The sequence below is a fragment of the Biomphalaria glabrata genome, chromosome 18, assembly GCF_947242115.1.
Source record: "Biomphalaria glabrata chromosome 18, xgBioGlab47.1, whole genome shotgun sequence".
In the NCBI taxonomy this organism is placed as follows: domain Eukaryota; kingdom Metazoa; phylum Mollusca; class Gastropoda; family Planorbidae; genus Biomphalaria; species Biomphalaria glabrata.
Genome location: NC_074728.1, coordinates 23,709,814 through 23,732,481, shown reverse-complemented (window position 1 = coordinate 23,732,481; position 22,668 = coordinate 23,709,814). Strand labels below are relative to the sequence as shown.

General features: G+C 37.8%; 1 protein-coding gene and 1 long non-coding RNA gene across 2 annotated transcripts in view; one reads left to right on the top strand and one right to left on the bottom strand.

Annotated features, from left to right (window-relative positions):
• LOC106059397 (uncharacterized) overlaps positions 1-6,729 on the top strand; it is a 62,294-nt gene extending 55,565 nt beyond the window's left edge. The window contains exons 28-31 of the mRNA XM_056016943.1: positions 262-396; positions 4,530-4,628; positions 5,587-5,671; positions 6,250-6,729. Of these exons, the coding sequence (XP_055872918.1) occupies positions 262-396; positions 4,530-4,628; positions 5,587-5,671; positions 6,250-6,331 (401 nt within the window). The 3' untranslated portion in view covers positions 6,332-6,729. The remainder of the gene's footprint in view (positions 1-261; positions 397-4,529; positions 4,629-5,586; positions 5,672-6,249) is intronic.
• Positions 6,730-12,946: 6,217 nt separating this feature from the next.
• On the bottom strand, positions 12,947-21,060 carry LOC129923912 (uncharacterized). The gene is made up of 2 exons (XR_008775859.1): positions 18,795-21,060; positions 12,947-13,437 (listed from the first exon to the last, which is right to left on the bottom strand). It is a non-coding gene; the product is annotated as an uncharacterized LOC129923912 (long non-coding RNA).
• Positions 21,061-22,668: the final 1,608 nt, after the last annotated feature.

The window sequence follows — 22,668 nt, the reverse complement described above, 5'->3', positions numbered from 1 at the left end:
GTTATTGTCTATTCTTCTATAGCTGTGAGGGTGGGGGTCGCGGCAGAGTTGGGGATTATAATAAGGAGTCGCCGAGCAAAAATGGTTGAGAACCGCTGTTCTAAAGAAATGAAATACTACATCTTATAAAGGAATCAAGGAAGTCAAACACTAAGGCCTTCCAAAAGCACAGACACACACACACACTTCCTTATCATGAATATTGAAATTTTAAAACTGAAGGACTGACTCCGGTCTTATAGTTTTCCACGCATTCTTCAGACTGCTCTAAAGGTTGGTGGGGCTTCAATTGCTCCAAGTCTTGCATCAACTGTGAAACCGCATGTGACAAAGACACAGGCAGCTGCGCGGTGTGTATCCCAGGATACCGTTACCCCAGCACAGCATGCGATCAAGGTAAAGGTCGTGTCATTCTGTTTGTCGTGATAATACAGCATGCGATCAAGGTAAAGGTCGTGTCATTCTGTTAGTCATGATAATACAGCATGTGATCAAGGTAAAGGTCGTGTCATTGTGTTTGTCATGATAATACAGCCTACGACCTCAATTATCTCCCTTACTACTAAGGACATTCTTTTTGTGTCTCTCTATGACTCAGTCGCGTGAATCAACGATGGAGCAATGTGTAGTGAAATGATGTTTTAAAACAGGTGATAAACCTTGTGAGAATATTACAATGAATATTAATGTCAGTCTTGGTTTTCAGTTCTTTTTACTCTTCCCTGCAGAGATCACTGATGCCAACTCTCTGTCTTCACTGTCCTAAAAGGTTTGATTTCCCCTCCTCTGTTTTCCATTTAGTACAAAGCTCATTATCGACGCCTCTGTCCTCATTTCCTTATATAGTTCACGGTCGCCGCCTATGTTTTCACTTTTCTATAATGTTTATTTTCGTCTCCTCTGTCTTCAATTTCCTTCAAGATTCACTGTCGTCGCCTTTGTTTTCATTTTCCTACAAGGTTCAGTGTCGCTTCCTCTGTCTTCACTTTCCTACAAAGTTCACTGTTACCTCTTCGGTCTTAAATTTTCTTCAAGGTAAACTGTCGCCGTCTATATCTTCACTTTCATATAAAGTTTACTTTCACCTCCTCTGTTTTCATTTTCCTATAAGGTTCCCTGTCGCCTCCTCTGTCTTCATTTTCCTATAAGGTTCCCTGTCGCCTCCTCTGTTTTCATTTTCCTATAAGGTTCCCTGTCGCCTCCTCTGTCTTCATTTTCCTATAAGGTTCCCTGTCGCCTCCTCTGTTTTCATTTTCCTATAAGGTTCCCTGTCGCCTCCTCTGTCTTCATTTTCCTATAAGGTTCCCTGTCGCCTCCTCTGTTTTCATTTTCCTATAAGGTTCCCTGTCGCCTCCTCTGTCTTCATTTTCCTATAAGGTTCCCTGTCGCCTCCTCTGTTTTCATTTTCCTATAAGGTTCCCTGTCGCCTCCTCTGTCTTCATTTTCCTATAAGGTTCCCTGTCGCCTCCTCTGTTTTCATTTTCCTATAAGGTTCCCTGTCGCCTCCTCTGTCTTCATTTTCCTATAAGGTTCCCTGTCGCCTCCTATGTTTTCACTCTCCTAAAAAGTATACTTTCCTTTCTCTGTCTTCACTTTACTTCAAAGGTTCACTGTCACCTCCTCTGTCTTTACTCTCCTACAAGGTTCACTGTTGCCTCCCATGTTGCCTCTAGCGCCGCTACCGCAAGGTCAAAGCCCGTGTCGCTCTCTCTCTCTGGTTGCCCCTAGAACGGTTGCCTGCACAAAGCCCCAGAAATGTCTTCCACTCTCAGGAACGACAATGTTCACTTTTTCCAAGACAAGTTCCTGACCAGTAAACCAACAGTGAGCACCTAGGCTGCTTCTGGACCGTTCATTGGCCATGTTTCCTTTTAGAACTCTAGTTCGCTTTTAAGCGTAGGCGCAGGAGCAGATTTTTATATATATATTGTAGTAACTCCATTGGCGGACCTAAAGGGTTAATGTGTGTGCGGCTTACTGATACACACGACCCAGGCCAATCACACAGGTCAACGGGTCAACGGCTGTCGATAGACAAGGGACAGTACTGCTAGTTCACGCAAGTATGACCTGTGTTGTGGTCATGTGATCAAGAGCATTCACGGTCGAGAGACACGGTGTGTAACAAGAGACAGTGGAGTCCAGAACAGCAAGGCAGTAAGGACTGTGGTACCTTTGGTACCTTCGAAAATGTAGCTGTACGAGCTAGAGAGACTTGTTAAGTTAAGGCAGTTCTATTGTGTTAAAGCATTTGAATTTGATGTAGCCAAATGTGTTGAATTGGCTGTTGATGTAATTGTCATTAAACCGCCACTTTGTTACTAGAAGCTCTTGTTGTCAAGTTCTTGTGTTAGATGTGCTGTTGTGTTGTTGTCATGCAGTGTTTGCAGAAGGCCTGGATGAGAAGATCGTAACATATATATATATATATATATATATATATATATATATATATATATATATATATATATATATATATATATATATATATATATATAACTGAACTCATTTCATTTGAGATGTCTCCGTAAGATCTTGAATGTCACATGGAAAGAAAAAGTGTGCAATACTGAGATCCTTGCGCGATCAGGTATTCCCAGCATTTTTACAGCCCTCAGACAACGCCGTTTGCGCTGGCTTGGACATGTTCGCCGGATGGAGGACAAGCGCATCCCGAAAGTCATCCTCTATGGTCAACTCGTGACTGGCACAAGAAAAACTGGTCGCCCCTACCTCCGTTACATAGATGTAATAAAACGTGACCTCAAATCAGTGAACATCAATACTGACAATTGGGAAGACATAACTCTAGACCGCAACAGATGGAGAGAGACAGTGACAAAAAAAGCTATGGACAGTGAAAGTACATGGGTCTCAGCTCAGGAAGAAAAACGCACAATCCGAAAAAAGGCCCGCTCCTCTACCACCGAAGCAAAAGCCACCTTAACCTGCGCTATCTGTGGACGGGAGTGTCTCTCCAAAATTGGGCTCCACAGCCACAGGAGGAAGTGTGCTCTGAGATGAACCATAGTCGTTCTACGACTGAAGGAGGCCAATGATATATATATATATATATATATATATATATATATATATATATATATATATGTATATAATTTTCAATTGTATGATTTGTAGTCTTCTAGTAGATATAAGAGTACGTAAATTATGGTATATGTTTTCTTTTACAATACCTCTATTTAAGTCACTACTTCACGGAGGGTGGAGGTGATCTTGAATACTGCTATACCGATTTTCCTAGAGATTTAACAGTTGATGTATATCGCTGACAAAGAATTACTATCTCGTTGGCCACATGGGGAAAAGTCTAGTTTGACAGATATAATTCTTTAATGTAAAAATAAAATAAATGTAAATTTGGCTAGAGTTCTACTAAGCTTTCTAGGTCCATAGCCAGCAAGGCTTAGCCGTATTACCGTAATTATGCGATAACAGTTTATTTAAAGTTGCTTCAATGTTATTGATACACGTTTGCTTATATTTTTACATAAACCTAATATAGATTTCATTTACATTCTAGATCTAGAGGTAGCTCTAGTTTCTTTGGCATATTACATCTCAAGAGATGCAACGTCTTGTGTGACTAAAGAGACCAATCGTTGATACAAGTTGGGCACATCTAATCAGCAGACGCCGTTGCATTTTCACCATTCTTTCTACTACTGTTGTGTACCGTTTCTGTAATACTGGCACCCTTCCTTTATGCGCGCTGTCCATGTGAATCATTCCATTGTCTTTTTTTTACCAGCTGCTAGTGTCGATTTTGAAGCGTTTCATGTCCCGTTCGCATGCATCCGTAAACCGTTAAAGTGGGCGACCAGCGGCTCTCCTGCCTTCTGTTAGATCGCCATTCAGAATGTCTTGTGGAAGTCGACCTGCTGGCATTCTTTTTACATGGCCAAGCCAGCTAAGGCGTCTGCTACTGATAACACAGCGGATACCCTGGCACCCTGCTCTTCGTAGAACTTCCTTATAGGTTATTTTATCTTGCCACCTTACTTTAAAGATTCGCCTTAGGCATTGGAGGCCATGAGTAGGTCTAGATTTGAAGAGTTCTAAATCAGAACTTTAGGTCTATTGTTTGACCTAGATGTCCATGTAATAAACATACCAATAAATAATAGTACCACTGTGACTCACCCGATGGCCGATTCAGAAAATGCGAACATTTGACTCCAAGACAATCAAGCAGCTGACAGTGTGAAGGGTTCGATACCCAAATAGTATCAAATGTTTTTAATAATATTTTTTAAAAATTGTTTTATTATATTTGACGTTTCATGAGGGAGATATTGTCTTCTTTAAAAAAATATATTTTTAATGTCTTTTTTTTGTTAGCTTTATCGTATTTTCCAGAATTGTTGTTGCCATGTAAGAGCCCCATTTCCATTTTTTTGGTTTCCTTGTGATTCATTTGATGATCTATTAATTAATTGTATTTGCAGTCTTAAGCAATTTATTCCACTTTTGCAAGATTGTATTTCACAATCTTCATTTTTTTCCCTCAGAGTGCGCTCCCTTTACTTTCGGTCGTGGTTGTTCGGGAGACTGCAGCTCCATCTGTCGTGGGAAAGACTGTATTGATAGAAGGCTTGGCACTTGCCCTGGTAAGAAACTAAAATAAATCTTAATAATAATTTCTGCGTAACAATTTTATTTCTTTTTCAGCTTCCATAGTTAAAACTTAATACAGAGGCGTAGCTAGGGGGGGGGGGGGGAGGGCGGGGGAGAATATGAAAATTCCTCCCGGCCCCCAACTTCAGGGAGGACCCAAATTAGTGTTTTTTACATTAAATATTAAATTATTACTGTAGCTGGAGAGACTATTGAAATTGTGCAAACCTTTAAATACCTTGGTACTATCCTAGACAATAAACTAAATTTTACTGCAAATACTGATTATATCAGCAAAAAAGGGCAGCAAGGATTACGACTACTAAGAAAACTGTCCTCGTTTAATGTTAGCGAAAAGGCCTTGGCTATGTTTTATCACGCTCACATCTGCAATATTTTCAGTTTCAATATAACTGCCTGGTATGGCAATCTGAGCATTAAAAATAGGAATAAACTTAATAGAATCCTCAATGCTGCTGGCAAAATCATTGGCAAAAAACAAACCCCATTTTGGGCAGTTGTTTGAGACAAACATCTATAAAAAAGCTAACAAGATCCTCGAAATAAAGAATCACCCTTTGTGTCAGGATTTTATGATTTTACCATCACAAAAGAGATACAAGACACCGATAGCAAAGACAAACAGACACAAACACTCTTTTTGTTCCCCTGGCAATCAAATCATTAAATTAGAACAATCTGGTATAAACTTTGTCACATGTAAATTATGAGTGAGTCTGGTGTGAATGTACACTTTGGTTTCTTATAGTTATAATGTTTTTTGTTTGGTGTAATGCACAAATTGTAAGACAAATTTCCTTAGGAATTATAAAGATTATTATTATTATTATTATTATTATTATTACAAACTTCAATACCTGACCGATACAAATTAATTGATACAACTACGCTTCGTATTTATTGAATGCTATTCTTGTTTTCATTCTACAGCTGAGACACATGACTGGAAATCAAAGATTTGGTATTTCATTTTTGTAGTCTGTATCATCTTAACGGTTGCCCTCTGCAAGTTGAGGTAGAGTGAATAGAATTCAATGGCTGACTTAAAAGTAGAAATAAGAAGTTTTTTTTGTGGGGAATAGAAGGAGAAAAGAGTGAGAGAGAGAAAGAGAGAGAGAGAAAAGAGAGAGAACAAAAGAGATGGGGATGAAGATTATGTCGAAAACAGAATTGCATAGAGACAAACTAGACAAAGATTAGATTCTAAAGAGCGACATGGTGAAGAGACTAAGACTTGAACCCAAATCCTCCCGCGCCGTTCGGCGCATTGTGCGGCAAGCTGTCTCCACAAAGATCTGTCACTAGCAATGCCTGGAGCTTCTATCCACCTAGTGTCCACTGCTCTGAGGTCCTCCATGAAAGAACGAGTTTGAATCCCAGTGAAGGCTGCATTTTTTTTTTTTTTTTTTTGAATTTCGGAATTTTTGACCCAAGTCTAATGAGTACCTGATAATAGTTAGAGAAAAAAGTAAAAGCGGTTTGACTATGCCCTGGCCATCTGACCCTTTCGTTAAACAGATGACCTTGGCATCACGAGGTTTGGAACGGGAATATTCCTCTAAGTAACAAAGTATATTTTTGGTTACTCTCCAGTGGCAGACGTCCACCGCAGAAGTACGCAACGGAAGAGGACGCTGTGATCAATGAAGGCCGTGAAGTGTTTGACGGTCTTTAACCTCCGCCTGGACTGATGGAGCTACCACCTTACTAGGGCATACTGACATCTAGGATAGACCAGAGACCTCTGACTTTTGAAAGAACAGAGCTCAAGCGTTGTTGACACAGTCAATGTCACAGTCAATGACACAGTCAATGGTTCTGATCGATAGTGTTAATAAGAAAATGCACTCCTGATTTGTCATCGCCGCAATCCCATAAATCATTGTGATAATCACCAATCGCCAAGATGACATGTTGTATCTATTTAATGACATTTCTTTGAGATGCCTTATTGATACTTGTAATATTTCATGAGTACACATTAAGGCATTTGACATGTTTTTTTGATGTGTTTAAATAGTGTATGGTCATTTTGTTCTATTAATAACTTTAATAATAAAGTGTAGTTGTTTTGTGTGTGTGTGTGTTGTTTTAAATTGCGTCAGTATTGTGCATCTCTTATGCTTTATTTGTATGATCAGTGCGCTTTGGTCTAATCTCTTTTGTGGTCTTAGTGAGGCAGAGAGGTCTTAAGCGGAGGCGTGGTGGCAGACCGGTAAAGCGCTTGGCTTTCGAACCGAGGTCCTTGGTTCCAAAACCATGATGAAGACTGGAATTTTTAATTTCGGTATCTTTGGGTGCCTCTTGAGTCCACCCAGCTCTAATGGGTACCTGACATCGTGGAAAGTAAAGACGGTTGGTCGTTTTGCTGACACCCTCGTTAACTGTGGGCCACAGAAATGACCTTTATATCATCTGCCCAATAGATCGGAAGGTCTGAAAGGTCCTAACAAGGTCCTAAGCCATTTGAAATAATCAGGATTAAGCAGATTTTTCTTTTCTTTTTCTCTAAAATTGAATATATCCAGGGGCGGACTGGCTTTATGGACATTCTGGCAAATGCCAGGTGGGCCGGTACTCAAATGGGCCTAAAGGGTCTCATGAATGCTAAATATGGCACGCATAAAATTGTTAAAGGTTTTATAATATTCTCTTATATAAGGGGCTATATGAACGTCAAGTTAAATACATCTTTTACAGACTACAGTGTAATACTAATTTAATCTCACACATGTTCAAAAATAATGTAATAACCTACATCCGTAGACAGTGCTATTAGTAGGCTTCATCCTTTAGGGCCAACAAGCATATGTCCTATATTTCTTTTCAAGATATAGAGTATTATAGAGCATGCATACAGTTGAAGAGCTTCATGTCGCGTTTTCATACATCCGTATAACGTAAAAGTGGGCGACCAGCGGCTCTATTGCCTTCTATTAGATCGCCATACAGGATGTCCTGTGGAAGTCGACCTACTGGCATTCTACGAACGTGGCCAAGCCAGCCAAGGCGTCTGCTGCTGATAACAGAGCGGATGTCCTGGCATCCTGCTCTTTGTAGCACTTCCTCAATCGACACTGGCAACTGGGAAGAGGTGGCACTGGACAGATCCACATGGAGAGAGAGCATAAAGGAAGGGTCACAGATTGCAGATGTCATACACAACAGAAGCAGAAAGAAGGGTGAAAATGCAACGGCGCCTGGTGATTTTATATGCCCAACCTGCGATCGCAGCTGTGTATCAAGGATTGGCCTCTTTAGTCACACAAGAAGTTGCAAAGGGAAAAGATCGTTCTCTCGAGACGTAAAATGTCACAGAAATGGACGTTTAGACCACTTCCTTGTTGCACGTCACAGGTCCGACGAACCAAGACCAACCGTGATAGTAGGACCGATCACTGACCTGCAACGTCACAGCCTGTGGGAAGCTTAAACCAATAGCTTGTTGCCACGTCACAGGTTTGTACGACGCTGCAACAAACTATTGGTCTCCACAGTAAAAAATTACCCAAATATCTTTTTCTTCCTCCCCCCCCCCTTTTCATTTTGCCAACTGGTCTAGATAAGGGATAGGGATAGGATAACAGCTTTCCTCCACCCCACCCCTTTTCATTTCCCCAACTGGTCTAGATATGGGATAGGATAACAGCTTTCATCCACCCCACCCCCCTTTTCATTTCCCCAACTGGTCTAGATATGGGATAGGATAACAGCTTTCATCCACCCCACCCCCCTTTTCATTTCCCCAACTGGTCTAGATAAGGGATAGGATAACAGCTTTCATCCACCCCACCCCCCTTTTCATTTCCCCAACTGGTCTAGATATGGGATAGGGATAGGATAACAGCTTTCCTCCACCCCCCCCCTTTTCATTTCCCCAACTGGTCTAGATATGGGATATGGATAGGATAACAGCTTTCCCCCCCCCCCCCACCTTTTCCCCAACTGGTCAAGACAAATGGTATGATCATAGCGTAGTGAGAAAACTGACAGCAGGAAATTGCGCTAAACAAAAATGTTGGTTTAAAAAATTTTCTAATCGCCCAAATTTATTATTGTTAGTCTAGATCTACTACAAACTTCAATACCTGACCGATACAAATTAATTGATACAACTACGCTTCGTATTTATTGAATGCTATTCTTGTTTTCATTCTACAGCTGAGACACATGACTGGAAATCAAAGATTTGGTATTTCATTTTTGTAGTCTGTATCATCTTAACGGTTGCCCTTTGCAAGTTGAGGTAGAGTGAATAGAATTCAATGGCTGACTTAAAAGTAGAAATAAGAAGGGTTTTTTTTGTGGGGAATAGAAGGAGAAAAGAGTGAGAGAGAGAAAGTGAGAAGGAAAAAGAAAGAGAGAGAGAAAGAGAGCAAGAGAAATGGAGAAAAAGAGAGGGAGAAAGAGAAAGAAAGAAAGAGAGAGAGGAAGAAAAGAGAAGGAGAGAAAGAAATAGAGATAAAGAGATAGAAAGAGAGAGGGAGAAAGAGAGAGAAAAGAGGGAGAAAGAAAGAGAGAAACAGAAAGAGAGAAAAAAAAGAGAGAAAAAAAAGAGATAAAGAGATAGTTAGAAAGAGAGAGAGAAAAAGAGAGAAACAGAGATAGTTAGAAAGAGAGAGAGAAAGAGAGAGAAAGAAAGAAACAGAAAGAGAGAGAAAAAGAGAGAGAAAAAGAGATTAAGAGATAGTTAGAAAGAGAGAGAGAGAGAAAAGAGAGAGAACAAAAGAGATGGGGATGAAGATTATGTCGAAAACAGAATTGCATAGAGACAAACTAGACAAAGATTAGATTCTAAAGAGCGACATGGTGAAGAGACTAAGACTTGAACCCAAATCCTCCCGCGCCGTTCGGCGCATTGTGCGTCAAGCTGTCTCCACAAAGATCTGTCACTAGCAATGCCTGAAGCCTTTATCCACCTAGTGTCCACTGCTCTGAGGTCCTCCATGAAAGAACGAGTTTGAATCTCAGTGAAGGCTGCGTTTTTGTTTTTAAATTTCGGAATTTTTGACCCAAGTCTAATGAGTACCTGACAATAGTTAGAGAAAAAAGTAAAAGCGGTTTGACCGTGTCCTGGCCATCTGACCCTTTCGTTAAACAGATGACCTTTACATCGCGAGGTTTGGAAGGGGAATATTCTTCTAAGTAACAAAGTAAATTTTTGGTTACTCTCCAGTGGCAGACGCCCACCGCAGAAGTACGCAACGGAAGAGGACGCGGTGATTAATGAAGGCCGTGAAGTGTTTGATGGTCTTTAACCTCCTCCTGGACTGCTGGAGCTACTACCTTACTAGGGCACACTGACATCTAGGATAGACCAGAGACCTCTGACTTTTGAAGGAACAGAGCTCAAGCGTTGTTGACACAGTCAATGACACAGTCAATGGTTCTTATCGATAGCGTTAATAAGAAAATGCACTCCTGATTTGTCATCGCCCCAATCCCATAAATCATTGTGATAATCACCAATCGCCTAGATGACATGTTGTATCTATTTAATGACATTTCTTTGAGATGCCTTATTGATACTTGTAATATTTCATGAGTACACATTAAGGCATTTGACATGTTTTTTTGATGTGTTTAAATAGTGTATGGTCATTTTGTTCTATTAATAACTTTAATAATAAAGTGTAGTTTTTTTGTGTGTGTTATTGTTTTAAATTGCGTCAGTATTGTGCATCTCTTATGCTTTATTTGTATGGTCAGTGCGCTTTGGTCTAATCTCTTTTGTGGTCTTAGTGAGGCAGAGAGGTCCTAAGCGGAGGCGTGGTGGCAGACCGGTAAAGCGCTTGGCTTTCGAACCGAGGTCCTTGGTTCCAAAACCATGATGAAGACTGGAATTTTTAATTTCGGTATCTTTGGGTGCCTCTTGAGTCCACCCAGCTCTAATGGGTACCTGACCTTGTGGAAAGCAAAGGCGTTTGGTCGTTGTGCTGACACCCTCGTTAACCGTGGGCCACAGAAATGACCTTTATATCATCTGCCCAATAGATCGGAAGGTCTGATAGGTCCTAACAAGGTCCTAAGCTATTTGAAATAATCAGGATTAAGCTGATTTTTCTTTTCTTTTTCTCTAAAATTGAATATATCCAGGGGCGGACTGGCTTTATGGACATTTTGGCAAATGCCAGGTGGGCCGGTACTCAGATGGGCCTAAAGGGTCTAATGAATGCTAACTATGGCACGCATAAAATTGTTAAAGGTTTTATAATATTCTCTTATATAAGAGCTATATGAACGTCAAGTTAAATACATCTTTTCAGACTACAGTGTAATACTCATTTAATCTCACACATATTCAAAAATAATGTATAGCCTACATCCGTAGACAGTGCTATTAGTAGGCTTTATCCTTTAGGGCCAACAAACAGCGCGATTCAAAAGCAACATAAGTCCTATATTTCTTTTAAAGATATAGAGTATTATAGAGCATGCATACAGTTGAAGAGCTTCATGTCGCGTTTGCATACATCCGTATAACGTAAAAGTGGGCGACCAGCGGCTCTATTACCTTCTATTAGATCGCCATACAGGATGTCCTGTGGAAGTCGACCTACTGGCATTCTACGAACGTGGCCAAGCCAGCCAAGGCGTCTGCTGCTGATAACAGAGCGGATGTCCTGGCATCCTGCTCTTTGTAGCACTTCCTCATTGGTTATCTTATCAATCGACACTGGCAACTGGGAAGAGGTGGCACTGGACAGATCCACATGGAGAGAGAGCATAAAGGAAGGGTCACAGATTGCAGATGTCATACACAACAGAAGCAGAAAGAAGGGTGAAAATGCAACGGCGCCTGGTGATTTTATATGCCCAACCTGCGATCGCAGCTGTGTATCAAGGATTGGCCTCTTTAGTCACACAAGAAGTTGCAAAGGGAAAAGATCGTCTCTCGAGACGTAAAATGCCACAGACAGACAGACAGGCATACAGTTATCGATACGCCATAAAAAAAACATAATAATTTTGAGAACATATAGGCATATAATTGTAGACCCATCATATGATATACAATTTACGAAATGTACTGTATAGAAAGGCCTGGGCCGATTTTGACATCCAGTCCATGACATTGATTGACCAAAAAGCGAATATTGATTGGTCTGTGTCCTGGACTTTTCAAAATCTTTAGAACTGTTAACTAAAGGTCTTCGTCAGCCTCGCTTTATCTATCAGATTCACAGTCAAGTTTGAAGTGAATATTTCCTAGAAATGACAATACTTTTCATTAAGCCTTTTGGGAATTCCCGTTCCTCTTGCTGACTTAATACTATCTAAGGCCTGTCTTCGAGTCCAATTTTTTTTTGTTTTTTGTTGAGCTCAAATTTCATGCTTTTAGCATGGTTAGAGTGCTTTGGACCAGTGGAGGGGGGGGGGATATTTTGGCATTTAGGCGCTCAGCAAATACAGCTCAGCTCGCCCCTACGTTTAGCCACTCAGGAGCTTCTGGTAAATCAGGAGGCCGCGGGAAATCTGTTGTAAAATGGTTTCATTTAATAATTTACATATAGAATTAGCGCCGTTCATATGAAATTGCGGGACCCACTGCGGTCGCATAGGTTGCAGTGGCCTAAAGCCGACCCTTCCAAATAGCGCCGTATTCTACGCCTTGGGTCGACTATATTGGTCAAAACATGACAACAAAATAAAACCATGCCTTGAAGGATCAAGCAGATGTTATGTAGTCACGTGATTTGAAATTTCACATATTCAAACAAGGCTTAAGGAGCGTACGACTAGTCAACCATGAAAGTCAATGAGGAAGGGTAATACAGTACATGCCTGAGTTACCATGAGATTGGGGGGGGGGAGGAGAAATGTTTTTCAGGTCTCCAATAACAAGGGTATTATTTCTTTCAAATGTGAAATTGTTGCATAACAACCAGTTAAGCGTATAGCTACAACTATTATATATATATATATATATATAAAGATAGATAGATAGATGGATAGATAGATAGACAGATAGATAGATAGATAGATAGATAGATAGATAGATAGATAGATGGATAGATAGATAGACAGATAGATAGATAGATAGATAGATAGATAGATAGATAGATAGATAGAGATAGAAAGATAGATAGATAGATAGATAGATAGATAGATAGATAGATAGATAGATAGTGTGATGTTGCTAGTTCAGGCTGTCTTGAAGTCAACCAATTACTCTGCAATCGTTTGTGTGTAATTGTTCGGGTGTATTACGTGCAGTTGACCAACAAGTCAAACAAGAACTATACAACACCTGTTTTAACAAGTGTAGAGATGTAGTCGAACGATGATGAACTATTCAACATGTATTTATTATGATAAAGGGCCACAGTAGAAGTCTCTGTCACTAAACACGTCGTTACCCTGGATTGTTCTATCGCTAACTGATTTTCCGGTCTCTAACCCAACATATCCCAAACGTCACTAGTCCCGTTCAATATGCGTCTACTATGGTGCGTCGCTAATTAACTAAAATAACTAACCTATATAAATAAGGTGTCTAACAGATTCCTCCCCCCCTTGAAAAAAAAATATGTCAATATTTTTCCACTACTGTCAAGTCTTACAAGGGCATTTTCAATTTAAGGGGAAGACCACAAACATACAATCTTGACATTTTCATCTTGACATCTTCATCTTGACAGTTCCTCATATTCATGTCAATGTTCATAACAGTTCATAACATTCCAGAATCATCCTCCTTAGTACACAGTTCATCATAGAGGAAAATGTGGCATCCTATGGGCACCTCACAAGTCACAATTGTTCTTCACTGACAGTAATCTGATAAAATACAATATTTCAAAAAACAATTACAAACTTTATTTACACATTCAATAAATTTTTTTTTTTCTTACCACCCTTTTATACGCTTTTGTCCATTTTTCTTTTATACTCACCCTTTTCCATAGAACTAACTTTCGTCAATGATATATGAAATGATTCACACAAAAAAAAATATCCATACTTACTTTTAAATGCTTAACATCAAATTTACTTATCTCCCTTTTTCATAACATATAAATGGTGTCAATATATTAATATATATTACATAATCAATATAATCATCATCAATATAATCATAGTTTGTTTACAAACTTATTTCATTTCAATGTCATTCTAGACAATAGATCAGCTACAATATTCACAGATCCACTAATAGCTTTCACTTCAAATTTATACTCCTGTAGTGCTAAGAACCATCTATAAACACGACTGTTTTTCATGCTCTTTTGCTGTATATACTGAATAGGTTTATGATCAGTTAATAAAATGAATTTCCTTCCTATTAAATAGCTCTCTAGCTTAGTAATTACCCATATTACAGCTAAGGCTTCTCTTTCAATGACACTATATTTTTTCTCTGCCTCTGACAATTTTCTGCTTACATATAATATAGGATGTAAGTTATCATAGTTCTGCATTAAACAACCACCAATAGCATTACCAGATGCATCAGTTGTGACATAAAATATTTTGTCTTTATCAGGTAGTCTTAATATTAGTTCATGACTAAAAACATCTTTAATTCTGTCAATAGCTTTCACACATTCCTCATTACAAACTACTTTTTGAGGTTTTCCTTTTTTAAGTAAGTCATTTAGTGGATTCACTATTTCTGCTAAGTTTTTTATAAACTTTCTGTAATAATTTACTATTCCCAATATACTTTTAATTTGTCTTTTTGTTGTAGGTATTTCAATATTAAGTACTTTCTTTATGTTATCTTCAATAGGGCTAATTATGTTGTTATTTACTTTATGTCCTAAGAAAATTATTTCCTCCAATCCTATTTCTACTTTTTCTGCTTGAATTGTAAGTCCACTTTCTTTTATTATTTTGAATACTTCTTTTACATCTACCAAATGTTCCTCCCAACTATTATTAAAAATACATATGTCATCTAAATAGCAAATAACATTTTCTTTGTTTCCAATTATCATGTTCATCATTCTATTAAATGTGGCAGGTGCATTTACTAATCCAAAACTCATATAATTCCATTGAAAAATACCATATGGTGTTACAAATGCTGTGTAAGGTTTTGCATTTTCTGTTAAAGGTATTTGCCAATAACCTTTAGTTAAATCCAATTTAGTAAAAAATTTTGCTCCATTTAATTTATGTAAAATATCCTCTATATTTGGCATTGGATATGGGTCAAATTCTGTGATGTTGTTAAGTTTCCTATAATCAATACATAACCTTATATCTCCATTCTTCTTTTTGGCTATCACAATTGGTGAAGCATAAGGAGATGTTGATGGCTCAATTATACCTGATTCTAGTAAATTGTCTATTTCTTTCTTTACTTTGTCTTGTAAATGTATCGGTATTCTATATGGCTTAAGTTTGATAGGTTTTGGGTCTGTTACTTTAATGTCATGTTTAATAATATTAGTTTTTCCTGGTATGCTGGAAAAAATTTCTTTGTATTCCTGTATTATTTTAGTTATATCTTTTGACTTTTCCTTAGTTAGATTATTAAGATTAATCTTTTGCCAAGTTTGATTCTCTTTTGTTTCTATTACAGGTATTTCCTTAATATCATTTTCATTGTGATTTTCATTTGTTATTATCATCAAGCATTCTTCTCTTTCTGAAAATGTATTTTCTATTTCCTCCTGAATGTTTTGTATCAACTCATCTTCTCTATCATGATACAGTTTCAAATTATTTATGTGATATGTTTTAATTTTCCCATTTATTTCAATTTGATAATTCACATCACTAATTTGTTTTATCACTTTAAATGGACCTTTCCATTGTTTACCAATTTTATTTTTCAGGTCATTTATCAATATTAATACATTGTTTCCTACTTCTAGTGTTTTCAATTGTCTTTTCTTATTTATATTCTCATGAGCACTTTGTTTGTACTTCTTATTGTTGTTATATGCTTGAGTCCATATTTCTTTCAATTCTGTTGTGATTGTTGTTTCACTGTCATTATTTAATTTATTCTCATTGCCTATTAGATTTTCTTTAAAAACATCTAATTCATCTCTGGGTTTTCTTCCATGTATTATTTCATATGGTGAAAATTGTGTTGCTTCATGGATGTTGTTTCTATGAGCAAATAGTACATAGTTAATGTAATGATCCCACTTGTTCTGATTATTCTGAATTATCTTTGTTAGTGATCTTTTTAATGATCCACCATATCGTTCACATAAACCGTTACTCTCCGAATAGTATATGTGTTGTATATTGTATTGTTTAGTCCATTTCTTAAATTGTTCTGATTTGAACTGAGATCCCTGATCACTCAATATAATTTTAGGTATACCATGTCTTGTAATTACTTTTTGAGTTATGGCATTAATGATATTTTCTGCACTTGTATTTGATAATGGGATTGCCTCTGGGTATCTACTAAACATGTCTATTACTGTTAGAATGTATTTGTTATTATTTTCAGTTTGAATTAAAGGACCTATTAAATCAATAGATACTTTCTGAAATGGTGCTGTAGGTTCATCCATTTCTTGAATAGGTGCTTTATTCACTAGGCTTTTGTTAGATCTCTTTTGACATATGTCACATGAGTTTATGTATTTGTTTATTGTTGCTTTCATTTTGGGCCAAAATACTTGTTTTGACAAATTCCTATAACATTTCTTTACTCCCCTATGTGCTGCTAAATTATTATCATGTGTCATGATTAAAACATCTTTCCAATATTTCTGTGGTAAGACAAGTTGTTTTATTTTCTTGTTATCATTACTTGTTTGTCTAAATAATATTTTATTCTCTATACAAAATTTCTCCATTGGATTATTATTGTTTTTATCTAGTATTCTTGAATATATTTTCCCAATAATATTGTCATTCATTTGTTCTAATGCAAATGTGGGTGTTGTTTCTTTTTCACTTTGAGATATTTGTGTTTCAAGACTATTTTGTGTTTCATTTTCTATCTCTCTTTCCTTAACATCTGTATTTTCTATTTGTATTACATTACTGGTTTCTTCTTCTTTATCATTACTTATTACATTTATTGTATTTTCCTGTTTCTCATCTTGTTTATTCATTGATCTTGTTATTACCATACTTGTTATATTTTGTGTTTCTATGTTTTCATGATTTTGTCTTATGTTTTTGTATTTGTTTTGCCAGTCTTCTAATTCTTTTCTTGAACATTCTTTAACTCCTTTTATGTTTCCTACTAACATATCATATCTCATTTCTGGTATTGCAATGCCATCACAATAGCCAGTGAAAAATGGGGTTTCAATGTATACCCTTATAGCTTTAAATTCCCTTACAGTGCCATCTGCTAATTCTACTTTCCTAGTAAACCCTTTATACCAATGAGGTTTGACAAATTTAGTTTTTACTGCCAAAGTGTTACAACCTGAATCCCTGATTAATTCCACTGGAATTCTATCTACAAACCCTGGGTACACTGCAAAATTGTTCCTATTTCCTTCCATGAAATATATCCTATCTGTACCTTTATTTTTGTATTCCCTACTGTAACTCCTATTTCTATAATTTCCCCTGTCATTCCTATCTCTACTCCTATATCTACTGTTATTTTGTTCATTGTATCTATTTCTACTTCCAGACCTACTATTCCCTCTTCTACAGTTGGCTGCTATATGACCTTTTCCTTGACATTTAAAACAGATTATTTCACTATATTTTCTATTTCCACTATTTGATCTGTTTCTATTTCTACTTCTATCAACATTTTCTTTGGTGTATCCTATTAAATCTACTTTGCTCTTATCCCTATCAGAAAATGGTTTATTTGGATAGGCATTTTTGTATACTCTCATTATCTCTGTTATTTCATCTATAGTTTTTGGGTTTCTTTCTCTAATAAAAGATTGTAATTGAGGATCACATTTATTTACAAAGTTGTCCACTAGAATAAAATTTTTTAATCCTTCATAAGAGCTATTCACTTTTTCTAATTTTACCCACTTATTGAAGAAATCCTTTTCCATATTAATGGTAGTTTGGGGTTCTATTTCTAATGATGGTATATTGTCAAAATATTTCTTTCTAAAAGTTGTAGCATTATGACCATAGGCATTTAATAACTCTCTTTTTAAAACCTGATAGCTATCATCAATATGATGGTCATGATTTTGACATATTGTTAGAGCTTGACCATGAACAAAGTCTATCAGTATTTCAGACCATTCTTCTTCAGGCATATTAAATGTAGACATTTTTGCCTCATATCTTTTCAAAAAATCACCAATGTCATCCTTCTGTTCATCAAAACTTTGTATTTTTCTCTTTAGCCATGTCTGCGAATTAGGGTTGTCTCTTTGTGTGGTACTATTTGAGTTATTTGTGTTATTTCCTTGTTCAGTTTGAGCTCTGGCTTGTGCTGCATCCAATCTCATCTTCTCCATTTTAGCTTCATGTTCTCTAATTTTTTCTCTCTCTTTGTCTTGCCTTTCTTGGTCCTCTTTTTGCTTCTCATATTCTTCCTTTCTGATCCTTTCTTGTCTTTCTATCTCTTGTCTTTTTTCTTCTTTCTGTCTCTCCATTTCTTGTTTTTGACGTTCTGTTTCTTCCCTCACAACTTGCTGTACATAAGCTGCTAAATCCTTTCCTTTTAACTCCATGGCCTTTCCATCCTGCATAGCTGTTTCCTTAACCTCCTTAAGGTCCACATATGACGATGTAGCCATTGTGTTTTATATTTTATATATATTTTTACTTAGCCTATATTGGTTATGGCTATACTTTAAACTTATTTTATATTTTTACACACTTTTATACAAGTTTTAAGTGTTATGTCTCTATCTATAGATTTAGTAAATGTGTAAATCTAGTCTGAGTTATTATGGTTATATTCAAATCTGTATATTAGGTCCAGTATTACACACAAATTTAAATCTAGTATATTATAGTATGTATAATAATACTATTTAGATCTATAGTTATCAAGAGCACTATGACTTTTAGATCTAGTATGAATACCTATGATCAATTTTAAAACCTGGTATGACTGGCACTGAAGTCACAGTGAAGTGTCCAGAGTAAATTCAAAGACTGTCTAGAGTCTAGATCTAGAGTAGATTATGGTTCTATTTTTATTTAACCGTATAAAACAAATATGTTTATACAATGTCAAATATATCTTCAACAAGATATATATATCTAGAATGTACTACCTTCATTCATCTTCCAATTAATAATATTTCAACTTAGAGTCTAGATAATCAAATTGTACCAAAGAGATGTACAACAATTTGCAGATCTAAATTTAGCCAGACGATAGTGTTTGACTACATAGCCAGTTTCGGCATTATTCTCATGGCAAAATCATATTTGATTTTAACCGCTCAAACTAAAATTATTTTAGTCTGATTCACAGTAAAAGAATCCTACCCGCACTTTCTATCATTAAGTGAAAAAAAAATACAGATCTAATTAAATTAATAAAAATAAATAATTTAAAATAATATAAACAAATGAAATAATTAAATGAGACTATCACTATGGGTTGGGATGTGACAATATGGCACACAATGATAACGTCACGAAGTAACCAGGCAACAACGGATATGACGTTTACACAAACAAAACAAATTACAACCCTAAATGTATAATATAGCTTTTCATCTAAATTACGTCTTCTACCCCGACGGGTTTTAAGGCGCACCACCTGATTTTACTCAGGCTAACGTACCAAATTTAGACAAAATCTATTTCTAAGGGCAATCTAAACATATACTAATAAGAAAAATGGCACTTAGCTTTTGATAAGAAAGATCCCTTTGTTCGGACTCCCGAATATGCTAGATCACAACAAATTCCACTGCCTCTCTTCCAGTTCTGACTCTGTTCTCCGGTGCTACCAGTATCCCACGTAATGCCACAGATGTCCTGATATGCCACAGCAAAATGTTCCAGTTTCTTCGACGACTGTTGATGACCGTATGTGTAGTTCCGACGACTTTGTGTACACAGTTACTGACGAATAGGTTAACGGTTCTTCTGGCGATGACTTGACTTGTGTAGACGACTACTGACAAATAACAGTCTCTTGACGGCAACTTGATCTGGACGACTGACGAATAACGAATTTCTTGACGATGACTTGATCTGGGCTGACGAATAACGGCTTTCTTGACGATGACTTGATCTGGGCTGACGAATAACGACTTTCTTGACGATGACTTGATCTGGGCTGACGAATAACGGTTCTCTAAAATAGTTCACTGCTTCTGCTGCTACTCTGGTAGTACGACGAAGTTTGCTGTTGTACTCTGCTTCACTAGACCAAACTGTCCAATGTAGACTAGGTGAAACCAAGGTCACCTCCGACGACGTTCCGTTAGACGATTAACGGTTTTCAACGAAATTAAGTGGATGTAGCTATTTCCACAACAATATCAGCACGTCTAGATATGGTCTAGACCGACGAATACTAAATATATCAATGTTCAGTAATGATACATACAACTTTACTAACCTTCCAAAGGTTAAACACAGTGACCGTTATAAACGTGGCAAGCAACCGGTTCAATGAGCAAACTGCTCCACAAGAATCTCTCCAAGGGTAAGACGACAGAGCGATTTCGATTTAGTTAGCTACCAAACTTGTAGTACTCACAATACTTCTGACAGCGGGCAAACTGTCCTTCTCGAAACTGACGAGGTAAAACTTGATACTCAATGTGGCTCCTATGACGAAGAAAAAATATGTCCAACAGGTTCACTAACGATCTCTCACCCGTTATGAATGAACGGTTTCTCTGGTTGTAGGTCGATTCAGCATATGAAGATCAGGCTTTGATACTATACTGGTTAGGTAGACCAGACGTTGCGATGATTACTGTCCTGACGAAGGTCACCCTGAGTTAACGGCTCGTTGAACGTGCGATCAAACAGGCGACGACTGCATGTAGATCTAGAACAAAGTCACTCTGCGATGATGCTGTGTTCAGCCGTACTCCGATGAAATCTTATATCTTCGAGTGCACGACCCTCACCTGAGTAAACGTTCTGCTTCGAGGTCCGGTTCGACGTTCAGCTTCATCAGGGGTCCGGCTTCGAGGTTCGGGGTCGCCACTGTGATGTTGCTAGTTCAGGCTGTCTTGAAGTCAACCAATTACTCTGCAATCGTTTGTGTGTAATTGTTCGGGTGTATTACGTGCAGTTGACCAACAAGTCAAACAAGAACTATACAACACCTGTTTTAACAAGTGTAGAGATGTAGTCGAACGATGATGAACTATTCAACATGTATTTATTATGATAAAGGGCCACAGTAGAAGTCTCTGTCACTAAACACGTCGTTACCCTGGATTGTTCTATCGCTAACTGATTTTCCGGTCTCTAACCCAACATATCCCAAACGTCACTAGTCCCGTTCAATATGCGTCTACTATGGTGCGTCGCTAATTAACTAAAATAACTAACCTATATAAATAAGGTGTCTAACAATAGATTAGATAGATTAGATAGATAGATAGAGATAGACATATTACTTTGACATCAAGAAAGAGATATATAGACATAGATAGATGGATAAATAAAAAGATAGGTAGGTGGGTAGGTAGATAGAAAGATATAGATAAATAGATAGATACATAGATAGAGTAAGTAGATAAGATAAGCTTGGTTGATTAAGTAATAATTTGCCTGTTTTACGTATCGTTTCTTTATAGTCAATCCTATACCAAATTGTTTGTCAAAGTAATGTTATCATGTTGTTGTTTAGACTATGATAATAGAGAAAGAGGGGGCCACACTGGTTACGACCCTGGATCTAAGCCCCATGTATATTAATTGATGTAATTGTCTCACTCTATTCTTCCGCAACACTCCTTGAAATGTTCAGGATGAGACGCTGGCCTCGAAACAGGCTGAGACCATGAGCTTAGAGCTCTTTCAACAGGGACAATGAGGAAGTGGCGGATCCAGGGGGGGAGGGCGGTAGGGGCGATCGCCCTCCCCCGCCTCGGCAAATCGGTTTTATTTGCAATGTATTAAGGGCCTATAAATTCATATTAGAATATTTTTCAATTGCAACATTATTCAAAAGGTCCTTTTTTATTAGGATGAATAATGAGCTTTAGGTAAGGAGAATGAGTTTCTTCAGAAAAGAATGCAAGAAGAATGATGAATAATAAGCTGTAGATGTCCTTAAGCACTCATTCCATTTGAGATGTCTCCGTAGGATCTTGAATGTCACATGGAAAGAAAAAGTGTGCAATACTGAGATCCTTGCGCGATCAGGTATTCCCAGCATCTTTACAGCCCTCTGACAACGCCGTGTTGCGCTGGCTTGGACATGTTCGCCGGATGGAGGACGAGCGCATCCCGAAAGTCATCCTCTATGGTCAACTCGAGACTGGCACAAGAAAAACTGGTCGCCCCTACCTCCGTTACATAGATGTAATAAAACGTGACCTCAAATCAGTGAACATCAATACTGACAATTGGGAAGACATAGCTCTAGACCGCAACAGGTGGAGAGAGACAGTGACCAAGAAAGCTATGGACAGTGAAAGTACATGGTTCTCAGCTCAGGAAGAAAAACGTACAATCCGAAAACGGCCAGCTCCTCTACCACCGAAGTAAAAGCCACCTTAACCTGCGCTATCTGTGGACGGGAGTGTCTCTCCAAAATAGGGCTCCACAGCCACATGAGGAAGTGTGCTCTGAGATGAACCATAGTCGTCCTACGACTGAAGGAGGCAAATGAGATATCAAGAGAATGCGTTTCTGAGTGAAGAATAACGCTTTTGGCGTCGGGGCTTTGTCCCGAACCCCACTCGAAAGCCTTGCAGCGCTCCCCCAGACCCCAAGCTTGCAAGAGAAAGGCCTTAACATGACTGTTTTTTTGGTGTTTTTTTTTTAAATTCTCATACATATATATATGCTGTACGCACGTTTATGAATAGGGTTAGGGTTTACTGGGCGATAGGTTTAGGGTTTTGGAAAAATAATCGCCCCCCCCCTCCAAAGTTCTGGATCCCCCTATGCAAAGAGATATGTTGACGACAGTGCAGCTACGGATCATTTACATCGGCATGT